We start from the raw sequence: 18618 nt of genomic DNA, 5'->3' as shown, positions 1-18618 counted from the left end.
ACCTTGCCTTATGAAGATAGATTGAACAGTTTTGGCTTACTGGAGTTTAGGAGAATGAGAGGGGATCTAATTGAGGAATGGAAGATGTAAAAAGGGTTGACAGGGTAGGCATAAAGCAGATGTTGCCCCTTGTTGGATATTTGAGCATGAGAGGCCAAAGTTTTAGGCTAAGGGGTGGATGATTTAAAACAAAAATGAGGAGGAATTACTTCACCAAAAGGGGCGTGAATCTGTGCAATTCTCCAGCTCAGAGTGTAGTGGATGCTGGAACATGAAACAAATGTACAGAGGAGTTAGATGGGTTTTTAAATAGCAACTGGATGAAGACTAATGATGAACGGGCAGGAAGGTCGAGTCGAGGTGGCAATGAGATCAGCCATGATCACGGTGAATGGCGGGTCAGGCTCAAAGGGCTGAATTGCCTATTCCTGCTTCTAGGTCTTACGTTCTTATAAACTTAATGTGGAGATGCCGGTGTTGGACTGGGGCGAGCACAGTAAGAAGTCTTACAACACCAGGTTAAAGTCCAACATGTTTGTTCAAACACTAGCTTTTGGAGCACCAGGACTTGGGATTCATGTCGCATTCCATTCATCCCCTACCATCTAGCCTGGGCTTGCAAAATCCTACCAACTGTCCTGGCTTGAGACACTTCACACCTCTTTAACCTGGGGTTACCCCTATCTCTGGATGTGTGAAGACTCAATTACCTGCAAATGCTCTTACTGTGTTCACCCCAGTCCAACGCCGTCATTTCTCAATCATGGCTACCATCGACACCGCAAACTACCGGCTCAAAGTGGAGAGGATCTCCAGGAAGATTGCGCATATAGACACGGACATTAAGTTTCTACAAAGATGCAAGAAAGCAGACAAGATCCCGAATGGGCTACAGATCACAAACCCACTCGAGTCGACCTACAACACAGACTACGCTGAGAGACTCTGCCGTCACACCTCTCTCAAATTCCTCAACCACCTCGTACGCCAGCTCTACAGCAGACGATGCAACCTGGAAACCAAGATAGAGGCCATATTCTCAACTTGCGCTCAGGACGCTGCAGACCAGCTGTGGAACACTGCCAAACAGGTGAGACAACGATACTATGCCACCTATATGCACACCAAGAACAGGAAGCTTGAGAAACTCGGCATTACCACCAGCAACAACCAAGCCTCTCCGGTACCATAGTAGAAAACAATACAGGGAAATCTATTGTCAACTTGTTGGACTACACGCTTCAACCAGATGAAATCGAGGTCCTCAGCAGAGGGCTCAATTTCTGCACCACCACCAAAATGGACCCCATCATTCTTGCGGCAGACACGGAGGAATTCATCAGGCGAATGAGGCTCCGGGAATTCTTCCACAGACCCCAAGAGGCCGACACCGAACCCAAGGAGACTACCCATGAACTGGAACAACAGACCGAGAGGTCTGCGGTGCGGCAACCGAAGAGGAAAGAGTTGAATTGGACCCCTCCGGAAGGCCACTGCTCCAGACTCGACATGTATGCTCAAGCCATCGGGAGTCGCGTCAATGCCAGATTCATCAGTCGCATTCACAAGACAGCCCCGAACGTCACACAAGCACAATGCAACGCCATCCGCACTCTCAAGACCACCCGCAACATCGTCATCAAACCAGCAGACAAAGGAGGGCCACCGTCATACTGAACAGAACGGACTACTGCAAAGAAATATACCGACAACTCAACAACCAGGAACACTATAGATAGTTACCCGCAGAGCCAACCAAGGAACACATCCGCCAACTCAACAGACTGATCAAGACCTAGTATCCGGACCTTCAGAGCATCCTACGTGCTCTCATCCCACGTACTCCCCGCATTGGAGATCTCTACTGCCTCCCGAAAATACACAAGGCCAACACACCAGGCCTTCCTATCATTTCAGGCAATGGGACCCTGTGTGAGAACCTCTCTGGCTACATCGAGGGCATCTTCAAACCCATCGTACAAGGTACGCCCAGCTTCTGTTACGACACGACGGACTTCCTACAGAAAATCAGCACCCATGGACTAGTTGAACCAGGAACGTCTCAGCATTCTACACCAGCATCCCCATGACAACGGCTTTGCTGCAACAACCTCAGTACTCAACACCGACAACTGCCTATCTCCAGATGCAATTCTGCAACTCATCCGCTTCATTGTGGATCACAACGTCTTCACCTTCGGCAACAAGTTCTTCATCCAGACGCACAGAACAGCTATGGGGACCAAATTCGCACCTCAATACGCCTTCATCTTCATGCACAAGTTTGAACAAGACCTCCTCGCCGCACAGGGACTTCAACTGGCGTTATACACCAGGTACATCAATTACATTTTTGTCCTTTGGACCCACGGCGAAGAATCACTGAAACGACTGCACGATGACATCAATAAGTTCCATCTCACCATCAGACTCACCATGGACTACTCTCCAAAATCAGTTGCATTCTTGGACACACTCGTCTCCATCAAGGACGGTCACCTCAGCACATTGCTTTACCGCAAGCCCACGGATAACCTCACGATGCTCCACTTCTCCAGCTTCCACACTAAACACATTAAAGAAGCCATCCCCTATGGACAAGCCTTCCGTATACATAGGATCTGCTCAGATGAGGAGGAGCATAACAGACATCTACAGACGCTGAAAGATGCCCTCGTACGAACGGAATATGGCGCTCGACTCATCGATCGACAGTTCCAACGCGCCACAGCAAAAAACCGCACTGACCTCCTCAGAAGACAAACATGGAACACAACCAACAGAGTACCCTTCGTCGTCCAGTACTTTCCCAGAGTGGAGAAACTATGACATCTTCTTCGCAGTCTCCAACATGTCATCGATTGAAGATGAATATCTTGCCAAGGTCATCCCCACAGCCCCCACTACTTGCCTTCAAACAACCGTGCAACCTCAAACAAACCATTGTTTGCAGCAAACTACCCAGCCTTCAGAACAGCGACCACGACACCACACAACCCTGCCATGGCAATCTCTGCAAGACGTGCCAGATCATCGACATGGATACCACCATTACACATGAGAACACCACCCACCAGGTATGCGGTACATACTCGTGTGACTCGGCCAATGTTGTCTACCTCATACGCTGCAGGAAAGAATGTCCCGAAGCATGATACATGGGCGAGACCATGCAGACGCTGCAACAACGAATGAACGGACATCGCACAACAATCACCAGGCAGGAATGTTCCCTTCCAGTCGGGGAACACTTCAGCAGTCAAGGGCATTCAGCCTCTGATCTCCGGGTAAGCGTTCTCCAAGCGTTCTTCAGGACGCACGACAACGCAGAATGGCCGAGCAGAAACTTATAGCCAAGTTCCACACACATGAGTAATGCCTCAACCAGGACCTAGGATTCACGTTGCATTACATTCATCCCCCACCATCTGGCCTGGGCTTGCAAAATCCTACCAACTGTCCTGGCTTGATACAATTCACACCTCTTTAACCTGGGGTTACCCTTATCTCTGGATCTGTAAAGACTTAATTACCTGCAAATGCTCGCATTCTAAGCATTGTCTGGCATCTTTGAATTTGTCTATATGTTTCTGGAACATACCTCTTCATTCACCTGAGGAAGGAGCAGTGCTCCGAAAGCTAGTGTTTGAAGCAAACCTGTTGGACTTTAACCTGGTGTTGTAAGACTTCTTACTTATAAACTTAGAGAGAGTTATTTGACCCAGCTAAATAATTTACACTTAAGGCCACTGTGAAGTATTCTAGAGACTACCAGAATGACATTTGGAGTGGCAGGGAATTTTGCGATACATCACCTCAACTCTTTTATTAATTGAATTGACGTGTGGTTTCTTTTGGTCTTTATAGCTGGTGGGGTGTACCGATCAATCAGATGAACTTTCCCCCAGCTCTGACAGTCCTTCCAACAACCACCTGCCAGGACATCATCCAGATTCTCAAAGCGAATGGTGCGGACAATGCAGTGGTTGTTGCTTCCAATGGGTAGGCACTGTCCCAAGCATTAATTTGTGGTGAAACTGAGAATTTTATACCGGGGACCAATTAATTACATCACATACATAGCTAAAGGATATTAGATGTGGATATGAAATTCCCAAAATCTGTCATTCAGTTCCCTATTATTGTCTGCAACCATTTAAACATTCATATTTTGTGTATGACAAGATTTTTTAAATCCTTTTTTGAAATGCAACCTTTCAATGAGAAAGACAATTAGGAGCATGCACTGTGGTTAATATTTAATTTGAGACATTGTTCAGTGCAGACTGGTCGCTAACCTGGAACACCAATTCGAGTTGGTTCAAAAGTAAATTCATTGAATAACTAAATTCCAAACAAAAAACTTTGAAAGTTCTAAAGATACATTCCCTTTACTACAAAATCATAGAATCCCTACAGTGGATAAGGAGGCCCATCGGGTCTGCACCAATTCTCAGAAAGAACACCCTAACTAGACCCACTCTCCCACCCTATCCCCGTAACCCAGTCACCCCAATTAATCTTTTGGATATTAAGGGGCAACTTAGCACGGCCAACCCATCTAACCTGCACAAATTTGGACTGTCGGGGGAAATGGAAGTACCCAGAGGAAACCTACACAGACACGGGGAGAACGTGCAATCTTCACCTGAGGCAATAGTCAATTTTTTTCTTTCAAAACCCCTTTGTTGCAGGTATTTATAGAACTGAGTTGATTAATTATATATAAAATAATTATATAATTTAAACATAACAGCAGATTTTCTATGGCAATATTTACATGGTGCATGGGGATCATAGAATCATAGAATTAACAGTACAGAAGGAGGCCATTTGGCCCATCCAGTCTGCACTGGATCTTGGAAAGAGCACCCTACTTAAGCCCATGCCTCCACCCTATTCCTGTAACTCAGTAATACCACCTAACATTTTTGCACACTAAGGGGCAATTTAGCATGGCCAATCCACCCAACCTGCACATCTTTGGACAGTGGGAGGAAACCGGAACACTCGGAGGAAACCCACACAGGGAGAAAGTGCAAACTCCACACGGACAGTCATCCGAGGCCAGAATTGAGCTGTGAGGTAGCAGAGCTTACCACTGTGCCACCAGGTTGCTCTAAGTTTAACTGTTCCTGCTGGAAACAAAATGGTGCCCATGTGTTGGTCCCCCGTAACCCCATTGACTTGAGTGTAAAGGAAAATCTGGCATTGGAGTGTTTCACGAGGTTAAAGGAACATCGCTTTTGTTGTTGTTCAATCATAGAATCCCTAAAGTGCAGAAGGAGGCCATTCAGTCCATCGAGTCACCACTGCCTCCGATAGAGCACTCTACCTAGGCCCAATTGTCTGCCATATCCCTGTAACCCCAACTAATCTTTGGACATTAAGGGGCAATTTAGTATGGCCAATTCACCTAAACTGCACATCTTTGTACTGCTTAGTTGCAAATCTACTCTGCCTCTTTTTGTTCTCGCATCAAGTACTGTAGTAAACTTAAAATCATCTGTGAATGTCAGATTCGTGTCACTAGCTTCTTTTCTCCCTCAAATTTTAAGATTGCTCAGCAGCTATAATTGACAATGATGTCTGGTTAACTGAATTTACTGTTTTAGATACAACGGTAGCACAGTGGTTTGCACTGTTGCTTCACAGCGCCAGGACCCGGATCCAATTCCCGGCTTGGGTCGCTGTCTGTGCGGAGCCTGCATGTTCACCCTGTGCCTGCGTGGGTTTCCTCCGGGTGCTCCGGTTTCCTCCCAGAAGTTCCACAAGACGTGCCTGTTAGGTGGATTGGACATTCTGAATTCTCCCTCAGTGTACACGAACAAGCACCGGAGTGTGGCGACTAGGGGAGTTTCACAGTAACTTCATTGTAGTGTGAATGTAAACCTCCTTGTCAAACTAATAAAGATGATTATATTATTATCGTAAACAGATAGTCCATGGCAGAAAATATGTGCAGGAAAAATTATTCTGAACTTCGAAGCGATTGCTAAAATGACCTGATGATGATCTTTCCTCTTTGATATTTCCAAGTTATTTGCAACCGCTGACTGTTGAACTTTGTCCCCCATCCCCAGTCTGTAAATAACTTTCTAATCACATAGCTTGCAAGACTGAAAGCAAAGTTGAAGGAATTGATTTTGAGGCTGGTTTTTAACTTTGCAAGGACACGGAGGAATACTCATATGATTTCGCCAATATGTCCATTATACCACTGAATATATGAAATATTACACTGGGTGATTGTGGAAAGACCAAGTACACCCAATATCGTTTGCCAATTCCAGCATTCCAATTCTAACCACAGATCACAATGAAAGACAATTGGAAATCAACTTTAACAATCCAAGTAGTTGCACAGAATGTCTTTATGCAACCAAATTATCTCTGAAATATACGAGCTGTTGCAGACAGCTTAATATCATTATTGATATTTTGACGGTTATGCAAATGGGTGATTATGTTTTTTAATTTATCTGCAGCGTAATACTCGGTTTAGTCACTCTCGGGAATGTTATGTCGTCAGTTAAAGAAGATAAATTGCAGCTTACAGATCCAGTGTCCAAAATAATTTACCAGCAGTACAAAAAGGTAGGGAATTCTCTTTACAAACTAGATATGCACTTCGCAAGGTTACAACTTTGTTGACTTATCCTGATAGTATATTGAGGAAATCAGTGTGGCTTCCGAAATAATGGCTAACTACAGTTTTAATGCTGATTTATCTTTCATTTGACATGGTTTAAAAAATCTAATGCAAATTTAAAACTTGACAAATTACTAACATCTGGGGGCTTGTGCCGAAGTTGGGAGAGTGATCTCACAGACTTGTTAAACAGCAGCCTGACATAGGCATGCTCACAGAATCATACCTGACAGACAATGTCCCAGACAGCACTATCACCATTCCTGGGTATGTCATGTCTCACTGGCAGGACAGACCCAGCAGTGGTGGCAGCACAGTGGTATACAATCGGGAAGGAGTTGTCCTGGGAGTTCTCAACATCGACTCTAGACCCCATGGTTTCAGGTTAAACATGGGCAAGGAAACCTCCTGCTGATTACCACATACCAACCATCATCAGCTAATCAATCAGTATTCCTCCACGTTGAATACCACTTGGAGGAATCACTGAGGGTGGCAAGGGTGCAGAATATGCTCTGGGTGGGGGACATCAATGTCCATGACCAAGTGTAGCTTGCTTGAACCACTGCAGACCGAGCTGGTCAGGTCCAGCTGCTAGACTGGGACTGCAGCAGGTAGTGAGGGAACCAACGAGAGGGATAAACATACTTGTCCTCATCTTGACCAATCTGCTTGCTGCAGATGCATCTGTCCATGACAGTGTTGGTCAAAGTGACCACCGCACAGTCCTTGTGGAGACAAAGTCCCGACTTCACATTGATGATACCCTTCACTGTGTAGTGTGGCACATGCTAAATGGGATAGGCTTCGAACAGATCTAGCAACTCAAGACTGGGCATCCATGAGGTGCTGTGGGCCATCAGCAGCAGCAGAATTGTATTCAACCACATACTGCAACTTCACAACATGGCATATCTCCCACTCTACCATTACCACCTAGTCAGGGGATCAACCCTGGTTCAATGAAGTGTGTGGGAGAGCATGCCAGGATCAACATCAGGCATACCGAAAAAGACAATCGGCAATAGTTTCATGGTCATCATTTGACTTTTTAATTCCAGATTTTTAATCAATTTAAATTGCACCATCTGCAATGGTGGGATTTGAAGCTGGGTCCCAGAGCCTGACTCTTTCTGGTTAACTATTGCCACTATTATAATACCATAATTAACATAATACCACTATGCCACTATCTCTCTCATTGCCCAGGTGTGTCCTATACACAAGAAACAGTACAAATCTAACCAAGCCAATTACCGTCCTATCAGTCTACTCTCCATCATCAGCAAAATGAAAGAAGGAGTGATTAACAATGCTATCAAGCGGTACTTAGTCATCAATAACCTGCTCATGGATGCTCAGTTTGGGTGCCACCGGAGTCACTCAGCTCCTGACCTCATTACAGCCTTGGTTCAAACGTGAACAAAAGAGCTGAACTCCGGAGGTGAGGTGAGAGTGACTGCCCTTAACATCAAGGTAGCATTTGACTGGGTCAAGGAGCCCTAGTTAAGCTAGAGTCAATGGGAATCAGGGGGAAAACTTTCCTCTGGTTGGAGTCATACCTGGCACAAAGGAAGATGGTTGTGGTGTTTGGAGGTTAATCATCTCAGTTCCAGGACATCACTGCAGGTATTCCTCAGGGTATTTTCCTGGGCCCAACCATCTTCAGCTGCTTCATCAATGACCTTCCTTCCATCATAAGGTCAGAAGTGGCGATGTTTGTGGATGACAGCACAATGTTCAGCACCATTCATGACTCCTCAGATAATGAAGTAGTCCATGCTGAAATGCAGCAAGACCTGGACAATACCCAGGCTTGGGCTGACAAGTGGCAAGTTACAATCGAGCCAAACAAGTTCCAGGCAATGACCATCTTCTTTAAGAGAGGATATAACCATCACCCTTTGACATTCAATGGCATTAACAAAGTGGAATGAATATGGAATATACTGCCTCTATCTAATCATTTGTTTTCTCTGACAGGTGAATTTAAATGACAACCTTGGAAAAATATCTCAGACTTTGGCATTGAACCACTTTGTCTTAATCATTCATGAACAAATACACCGTAAGTCATGGTTGATTTGATTGAGCTGGTTATAAACGCAGGCTATAAAGGGCAGTAATCTTCCCCAGCAGATCACTCCCCATCAGGCAGTGAAGAGGGCAATAAAAACAGAAAATGCTGGAGAAACTCAGCAGGTCTGGCAGAGAAACCAAGTTAACTTTGCGACTCCATATGACACTTCTGCAGAACTGAAGAGGGATATAAATGCAATGAATTATATAGTTGGAGAGGGGGTGGGGCATAATAGAAGGTCAGGGATTGGTTGGAGCTAAAGAGAGATTGACAAAGATGTCACGGACATTAGACAAAGGGCGTGTTAATGGTGCCATTAAGGACTGAAGAGTGTTAATAGTGGCATAATGGGAAGTTGGCAGAATGTGTTACTGGAAGAGCAAAGGTCAATGCTCAGTTGAAACAAGACTGAACAACAAAGGACAGGTGGTCCTGTGGGGAAAGTGTGAAGTTATATTGGGACAGGCGAAGGGAACCGAAAAATGAAAACAAAGTGGAGTGGGGGTTCAAGGAGGAGGGGAAAGTTCACAGTCTGAAGTTGTCGAACTTAATGTTGAGTTCAGAAGGCTGTAATGTGCCTAATCAAAAAATAAGGTGTTGTTCTTCCATTTTGAGTTGGGCATCGCTGGAGCATTGGAGCCGGCGATACATATGTAGGCATGAGAGCAAGGTGCTGAGTTTAAATGATCACTTGCATGTTCTGTTTTCATTTTAAAGCAGTATTTTGTTTTCTTTTGAGTGTAGAGGAAAATTTCTCCAGTTTGTGCTACTTCTAACATAGTACAGATTACAGATTGAACCCAGCTACCTTCATTCAAGGTGACTCACAGTTCAAATCACTCAGTATATTTGCACAAATACCCTGTGCATGGCTTTCTATTTTTTTCTCAATGCTTACACAAAATTGACAAAACGGTACTAATTTTTCACATTTTTTATTCCTATTTCCCATACACAATGACGTAGATGTATAAATCCATTTTCAGAATAACAATGTCAACTTCTATCTCTGTTTCTCCTAACCCCAAGTTTAAGATAGAGTGAGACCGCCAATTTAATATCAATTTGCATTGATTTATAGGCAATGCTGTGTTATGCATTCATCGTGTCAATTAGTAACATGTTATGTTTATCCCAGCTCGTTTTTCTTACGAATCTGACAACTGGAAGAGAGAGACAGATCTCATCAGTCTGGAATTAATTTAAATCCTGATCCTAGAGGTGACAGACACTCTGACCCACTGTGTAACCCAGTTCCCTCAGTGACTTCTTTATTATTCAAATAGAAACTCTCAATGGCTGAACAATAATCAAATATCAAGCAAATATTGGAGTGTGAGTATAGGGAGAACAAAATTCCTGAATAAGAATTCATTCAATCTTTTCATTAATCCAGCATCAGCTATAATTTATCAATGCCTAACTGGCTTCCACTTATGCTACCGTATCATTTGTTCCGTTTGATAAATGTTTGGGAAGATGATGGTGTAGAGTTAATGTTGCTGGAGTAATAATGCTGAGGCCCAGGCTAATGCTCTGCGGCCATGTGTTTAAACCCCACCACAACAGCTGGTGGAATTTAAATTCAATTAATAAATCTGGGGCTGAGTTCTCCAATTTTGGGACTGTGCCCCCACGTCAGCATGGGAACGGTGGCGTTTAATGCCAGGAAAACTGGCGCAAAATGGCCATTGATTCCCTGTTTTGCTGGGGGCTAGCAGGACAGGAGTGTAGAGCACCCGGGTCCAGCTGCCGATACACCCCGGAGAATTTCCATGTCCATGGCCACGCAGCGGCCGCGCCATGCAACATGGCGGAGGTCACTCGCAGACCCGGCCAGTGAAAAAGCCCCCCCCTTGGGCCGGCTCAAGCGCCCTGAACCACCCCCCACAGTGTCCCCAGCCCTGAACAAGGTCCCCCGTGCCTGCAGATCGACCCTCCCCCGATAGTGGTGCCACTGGACTGAGTCCGCAACCAACGTGCCGAGTTCCCGATGTGTGAGACCACATGTGTCCCGCGCCGCCAGGAACTCGGATGGTTGGGGTGGAGCATCAGGGATGGGCCTCAGGCAATGTCCTGAGGCCGCCGATATGTGGCGTGACGTACTTGCAGAGTTTGGAGGGGGCGGAGTATTGTGAAAGCTGCACCGTCCCTGATTTCGTCGGGAATTTGAATTCTCCGGCTGTTCGTCAAACACGATTTCGGTGTTGGCGACCGGAAAATCCAACCCCTGGAATTGAAAGCTAATCTCCATAATAGTGACCAATTGTTGTAAAAACCCATCTGCTTCATGAATGTACTTGAAAGAAGGAAATTCACTGGCCATACATAGAAAGTAGAAGCAGAAGAAGGCCATTTGGCCCTTCAAGCCTGCTCCGCCATTAGAACATAGAACATAGAACAGTACAGCACAGAACAGGCCCTTCGGCCCTCGATGTTGTGCCGAGCAAGGATCACCCTACTTAAACCCACGTAACCCGTATACCCGTAACCCAACAATCCCCCCATTAACCATACACTATGGGCAATTTAGCATGGCCAATCCACCTAACCCGCACATCTTTGGACTGTGGGAGGAAACCGGAGCACCCGGAGGAAACCCACGCACACAAAGGGAGGACGTGCAGACTCGACACAGACAGTGACCCAGCCGGGAATCGAACCTGGGACCCTGGAGCTGTGAAGCATTGATGCTAACCACCATGCTACCGTGAGGCCCTAAGAAATGAAGAAAACATACGGCTTGAAATGATGTCCTTCGAGCCGGAATCGAACCAGCGACCTAAGGATGGCCACGGAACAGCTACAGTCCTCCGCTCTACCATCTGAGCTATCGAAGGCGCTTATTGTGATAATGGCTGATCATCAAATTCAATATCCTGATCCCACCTTCCTGCTTGATTCCTTTAGCCCCAAGAGCTATATCTAATTCCTTCTTGAAATTACACAAAGTTTTGGCCTCACCTATTTTCTGTGGTAGTAAATTCCACAGATTCATCACTCGCTGGATGAAGAAAGTTCTCCTCATCTATATAGTGGTTCAATGGAAAAATGCACCTCATGGTGTTGTACACAGCAGTACACAACAAAAAGTTATGTTTAGTTCTTAATCTGTGCTGTGTTAATTGTCTCAGTAAAGGCAGTTTATTGGAGCAGGCCTCATTATTCCTGGAGAAAAATGAAGTAAAACCAGTCAATGGGAATGCCAACTTCTGGGGTGGAATTTTAAGGATGGAAAGTGATCAACGTTCGTCATCCCGAGAGTCAGTGCCTAATGAGGACTCTTGAACCCCCACTGCCATTTAACGCATTAATTGGCAGTGGGTGTACTGAAGTGATACTGAAGTGCTATAGCTGGGACTATGCCCTGGGACCTTAGAAAAGGTAAATCCTGGGGATCCTCGAGTCAGGGGGTAAGGGACGCCAGGTGGATATTGAGGGGATGGAGGGGGGGGGGGAGCATGTAGGATGGGGGCAACTATGGTATTGGAGGGTAGGACAGGGGAATAGAAGGTCCCAGAGCTCCATCATCCTGTGGGGGGGGGGGAGGGGGGGGGGGGGGGGGGGAGAGAGCTGTGGAAGGAGCCCCAACTCTGAGGGGGTCTTCAGAGTGAGGCAACCCCTCCTCTCCCCACCTTCCCGCTTCTGCCAGCCTAAAAACTGAAGCTGGGTGGATAAGGCCCAATCTTATACAGACCCATTTAATGAACACTTCAGGGCCTTAATAGGTGACCAAACGGGTTTCCTGCCCGAGGCCCAGTCCACCTAAGCGTGAAATTGTGTCTGTGTTTGGGCGGCAGGTATGATATTCTAGATTGACAAATAATCTGCTGGCAATCAGATCAGTCATGGAAAATGGGAACTTGAGTGAGTTTCCAAAAGTTTCTCGGTATCATGAGAAAGGAAGAAAATTGGAGGGAAAGTAGCAATACGGACACAGAACTTCAATGATAGGAGAGAAAGTAGAGAGAGACAAACAGGCAATAGATTCGGAAAAATAAGAATAAGAAAAGGATTTAAGACCATTAAGTGATTGTTCATAAGTCTTTTGTAGCAGTTGTGTAGTGGTAGATTGTATAAATGCAGAGATTATACAATCTAGGCGGTGTGGTTTTCAATGGGGAATTTTAACTTCAATGTCGATTGGGATAAGCAGACTAGTACATGTCAGAAACCTTGTGAATTTCGTGACTATTCAGGGTAATTTTCTGCGGCAATATGCCTCCGAGCCAACAAAAGGAAATACTACCTTAGATTTAGTAATGTGCCATGAACCAGATTTACTTAAAATTTTAGCAATGCATGATTTTTTATCCAATGATTGAGTTCAACATAACGTTTGGAAGAGACAAACACAAAAGAACTATATGCTTTTGTCTTGAATAATGCTGATGTCCATATAATGAGAATTGGGCAAACCCTTTAGCGGTAAAAATGAGAGACAATCAGTGGGACTTGGTGTTCAAAAAATAATTTGTTCTGATACCGAATCAATTTGTAACCCAAGAGCCACTCACCGACAAAGGCAACAATGAACAACTAAAGATGTTAGAGTCAAAATGAAACAAAAATGGATACACAAATGCAAAAATGACACAGATCCTGAGTGAGAAAAATTCAAAGAACAGTAATGCATGACCAAATAGATGGTATGAGCGACAAATAGGGAGTGTGAGAAGACATTTGCATGGGAAATCAATACAACACAAACCTTTTTTACAATCATATTAGGAAAAAGCGGCAGGTCATGAGACAATGGTGATATTGTGAATGATGTTATGTCAATTGTGGACGTGCTGAATAATTACTTTGCATTCGTATTTAGCGTTAAGGAAGATGTCCGATATCCCAACAAAACTAATACTGAATCAGGCGTGTCGCGTCTTTTTGTCCGACGTCACTTCGTCCAACGACACTTCGTCCACGTCTTTTGGTCCAACGTCTTTTTGTCCGCACGTCTTTTGGTCCAACGTCTTTTTGTCCAATTATCCAATTACAAATTTAGCTGGACTTACCTGGTGATTTTTCTTAACTAGAAATAACTGCAAATTATCTTCGATGTAGTGCAGTAACACAGACAATACTTGTTTAGAGTTCGAATGCTCTTATTTGACTGTTAAGTGCATGAAACTAGAAAGTAACCCTTTCCCACAAAACTTCATAAAATGTAGCCGATTTAAGTTATTTTTAAAAATCTGCGAGGGACATGCAGAGCGTTGTCACCTCACGCCTGTGAACTTCTGTTAGTTCATTAAGGAAGGCATATGCAGGGTGTACTTGATTTTCCGGTGATTGACATTTTAAAATATATCCATCATTTGGGGCACTGGCGCCTGGCATATTTTAATGCAAAGGTCTTTGCAAAATGTGAAATGACAGCTTTGCGTTTCGCAGATATTAAACAGATTGTCGGAAGGAACTTGGTTCCCGTAAGTACACTAACACAGCAAAATCTGAATCAATCCGTACATGATCGGAATATACATTATTCAATATAAGATTTCAACCCTCTGCTAGGTAAAGTGCAAACACCCCTCTTGTAGGAAACACATACGAAAGGTGTATCACAAGGAATGGCGTGATTATGACAAATTGCAGCATCGGTTTTCAGTGATGTCCCCACTGCTAGTTACAGAGCCGGATCAAATTTAGACTGAGTAAATGTTCTGTTTATATAATCCCTATTTCAATAATCGCAGAGATCAACTCTGGCAATATAAGTCAAGTTACAAAAAGTCTTTGACAAAAAAAATCATCCGAGAAAAAAACGTAACAAGTCACAAAAAGTCTTTGACGAAAAAAATCATCGGACAAAATGACGTTGGACCAAAAGACGTGCGGACAAAAAGGCGTTGGGCCAAAAGACGTGGACGAAGTGTCGTTGGACGAAATGACGTTGGACGAAAAGACATAGCACCGAATCAGGAACAGGAGCTCACCAAAATTTACATGAGCAAAATAATAGCAATGGAGAAAATAACGGCATTAAAATGTGACAAATACCCTGGACCAGATGCTTTTCAATTGAATGCATAAGGCATATTAATGAGAAGATTACATATGCCCTAACTGTAATCTTCTGAAATTCTCTTGAATTTAGAAGAGTTTGGGGCAGCACGGTAGCATGGTGGTTAGCATAAATGCTTCACAGCTCCAGGGTCCCAGGTTCGATTCCCGGCTGGGTCACTGTCTGTGCGGAGTCTGCACGTCCTCCCCGTGTGTGCGTGGGTTTCCTCCGGGTGCTCCGGTTTCCTCCCACAGTCCAAAGATGTGCGGGTTAGGTGGATTGGCCATGCTAAATTGCCCGTAGTGTCCTAAAAAGTAAGGTTAAGGGGGGGGGGGGGTTGTTGGGTTACGGGTATAGGGTGGATATGTGGGTTTGAGTAGGGTGATCATTGCTCGGCACAACATCGAGGGCCGAAGGGCCTGTTCTGTGCTGTACTGTTCTATGTTCTATGTTCCCTTATTTTGGGAAATTGTGAATGTTGCTAAATTATTTAAGAAGGGTAATAGGGAAAACTAGAGAATTGGGGATTAATGAGTTTAATATCTGTTGTATGATTGTCAGGGTCCATAATTAAGCACAGAGTGATTCAACACCCTGAACATTTTCAGCTGATCAAAGAGAATTTATAAAGAGTACATTATCCTTATGAAACTGATGGGATTTTGTTTTTTTAAACAATGGACAGGGAAATCATAGAATCCCTACAGAGCAAAAGTAGGTAATTTGGCCCATCAAGTCTGCACCAACCCTCTGAAAGAGCACCCTACCTCGACCCAATCCCCCACCCTATCCTGCAACCCCACCTCGGGGAAATTTAGCAATGCCAATCCACCTAACCTGCAAATCTTTGGACTGCGGGAGGAAACCGGAGCACCCGGACGAAACCCATGCAGACACCGGCAGAATGTGCAAACTCCATACAGTCATCACCTGGGGTTGGAATCAAACAGTGCTGTGAGGCAGCAGTGCTAACCCATTGTGCCACCGTGCCGCCCCTATGTTAAATGTTAATGGCATTTCCAGACTCCAGCAGGGGGAAATCTCTCAGTGATTGAGTCATGAAGGGAAGGTAACAAAACAGAAACCTTACCCATTAGTGATGGGAGGTTTGTCAATATGCTTAATTCTCCAGTTGTATATAACTTAAATAGAGTTCAACACAATTTAATCCTGCCTTCCCGATGTACTGAAACTCCCACATGTCTCTCATGCCCAGTGAGAGCTGTTGAATTATATATGGCTTCCTTGACTCATTTTGAGAGTCCTCTGTACTTCCAGGAGGCTGAGTCTCAGGACAGTGGATTGATCTTGCAGATGTTTCTCCTGAGTAAAAAGTTGCTGAATTGACACTCTGGTGGCCATGCCTCAAGCAGGAAATTCAGAACCTGGGCGTTCTGAGTCCAAAATTGAAAGGGACCACACGCAACAGAGGGGCAGAGGAGCCATCTCTTAAAGTGACATCAGAGCTCTGATGTCCTAAGGGGAGGACACTTAGGAGGGTGCTGGCAAGGAAATGGAGAGATAGTGGCAGCATGGGATTCATCCACCCTGTCCTTCTTCATCCTCGAGCACTGGAGAGTCTGGACCATGACATCTCAGGCCTCAGTCGAACCCACCAAAGGATCTTGTGTGACACAGGGAGAATCTTCTCCTTGGGCTCTGGAATGTCCTTTTGTACTTAAAAAAAAAAATTCAGATACTGGAGGCTTAAAGTATTGAGCATTCTTAAAAAATCTGCAAGACACTTTCCAACTCTAACACAGGATTGGCTGCCCTTACAATATGGTGACAACTCGTGCATGGCCATCAGATGCTTCGGGCTTGCTACTTTCGGAATTGCCCCACCCCCACCACGTGATCCTTGCAGCAAGCCCATTCATCCACATGCCGCATATAACTGGATTGAGCAGACCACCACGGATCAATGCCAGACCCTTGGTGACTTTCAGGACCCTCTGGCGGGTGCCACAATGGCAGGACTAAACCCAGATCAAAATATTATTGGGACCAGACCGGGTAAATTGAGAGAGACTATTTCCATTGGTTGCAGAGCCCAGGACTAGAAACGATTGTCTAAAAATGAGAGCCGGATATTTCAGTAGAGAAACGAGATAACATTTTTGCGCTACAGAGATAGAACATAGAACATAGAACATTACAGCGCAGCACAGGCCCTTCGGCCTTCGATGTTGCGCCGACCCGGGTAGAAGTTTGGAACTCTAATCCACAAAAGGCAATTGATAATAGAGCAATTGTTAATTTTCAGCAGAGATTAATAGATTTTATTGACCAAATGTGTTGAGGGTATGAAGCAAAGGCAGATATATGGAATTAGGTCACAATCCTTTGTGGAAACACCCATGGGGTTAATTGGCCTATTTCTGTTCATATATTCCTATGTTCCTAAGGTATAGAGTTCCAGAATGGTGCCATCAACACTCACACCATTGTAGACCTAAACAACATTTATTTTTTCTCTTCATGTTTTAGATAACGGGAGTGGAGAATGTGGAAAGAAGGAAATAGTTCACGGCGTGGTAACATTTAATGATCTGATAACCTTTATTACAGCCAAGGAAAAAAACAATGAGCCGAACAGAAAAAAACCAAACCTCAGATTTTAAAAACTGATAGAGTGCCAACGGCATCAACATTTTTCTGGATGTTGTGCATAATTCAGGTTATTTATGCTTTTTGAACCTTGCCCCAATTGTGTGTCCAGATGACATAGTTGCAGAATTTCGTTCCATATTATCAGCACCTCCAGTATATTGCAACTTGAGTCTGTCATAACTAATAAAAATCCTTGGGAGCTTTAAGAGTTTCAATAGAGTTGTATAATCATTTACCGCACAGGATGAGGCCATCTGGCACGTCCAGTTCATGCTAGAGTTTATGCTCCATTCAAACCTCTTTCTGTCTTTCCCCATCTAATTCTATCGGCATAGCCCCCTGTTCCAATCTCCCTCATATGCATACAACATCTTCGATGCACCTATATTATTTTGTTGAATTAATTCTTGTTCGCTACATGTCATATTGCTGGCCTCCAATCTTGCTCCTCCCGAAAGTGGAAACCTTCTCTCTACTCAATCAAAGCCACTCAGATTCCTAAAGACATTTATTCGGTCACCCCTCAATTTTTCTCCTCAAGAGAGGATTCCGCACCTTTGGGGCGGCCCGACGCCGGAGTGGTTCACGCCACTCCTTCGCGCCGGAGTTGCCCGCCACGCCGCTTCCCGCAGAATCCCGCCCTATAACTGTTTGAAAGCTCCACAACACATTAGCAAATAGATTTATCTTTTTTTTGCTGTTCTGTGGGATAGTGAGAAAGGAGAGGGTGAATGAGTCAGTCAAAACATTTAATTGATGATCCTGTACGAAAGTATTTATCCTGAATCAGAAATAACAAAGGTCACTGAACAGTCACACATTTTTGTTCATAACAGTGTGAATGATAAGTGAAATTACATTTAAATTGCAAGTTAGTGTCATTTTGGACTCAAAGGCATTTCAAATCCACACCACTCCTTGCAAAGAATTAGCAAAACTCCCTTCTGAGTGAACTTCTGTCAGCTCCTCTAACAATATGGTACTGGCACCAACTCTGCAGTCATGGCGAGAAAGCCCAAAACATCTCAACTGAAAGCTGAATGGTGATGACTTTAAATAGCAGTGGTGGCTGGGATCCTCCTGGACCTGAATCTATGTTCAGCTCCACATGTTTAGGAACAAGAGGATAACATGAACAAAGCGGTCCAAATTGCAGATCCGCGCCCCAAATCAGTGTTAGACATTGCCGCCTTTGTTATTGTCTTTCGAAACATGGCAATTGGCCCGGGTCACACCGAAAAGCTATCAGCAACGGAACTACTTTCC

At 44.5% G+C, this 18618-nt stretch overlaps 1 protein-coding gene and 1 non-coding gene across 3 annotated transcripts in view; one reads left to right on the top strand and one right to left on the bottom strand.

Annotated features, from left to right (window-relative positions):
- LOC119954500 (cystathionine beta-synthase-like protein) overlaps nt 1-17544 on the top strand; it is a 58178-nt gene extending 40634 nt beyond the window's left edge. For both annotated transcript variants that reach the window (XM_038779788.1, XM_038779787.1), the window contains 4 exons: nt 3868-4002; nt 6489-6597; nt 8636-8720; nt 17230-17544. In XM_038779788.1, coding sequence (XP_038635716.1) covers nt 3868-4002; nt 6489-6597; nt 8636-8720; nt 17230-17363 — 463 coding nt within the window. In that variant the 3' untranslated portion in view covers nt 17364-17544. The remainder of the gene's footprint in view (nt 1-3867; nt 4003-6488; nt 6598-8635; nt 8721-17229) is intronic.
- On the bottom strand, nt 11487-11572 carry trnay-gua. Its single transcript is given in 2 exon segments — nt 11487-11522; nt 11536-11572. It is a non-coding gene; the product is annotated as a tRNA-Tyr (tRNA).
- Nucleotides 17545-18618: the final 1074 nt, after the last annotated feature.

The sequence above is a fragment of the Scyliorhinus canicula genome, chromosome 19 (genome assembly GCF_902713615.1).
Source record: "Scyliorhinus canicula chromosome 19, sScyCan1.1, whole genome shotgun sequence".
Lineage (NCBI taxonomy): Eukaryota > Metazoa > Chordata > Chondrichthyes > Carcharhiniformes > Scyliorhinidae > Scyliorhinus > Scyliorhinus canicula.
Note: the sequence above shows the minus strand (reverse complement) of the source record. Positions and strands in the feature narration are given on the sequence as shown.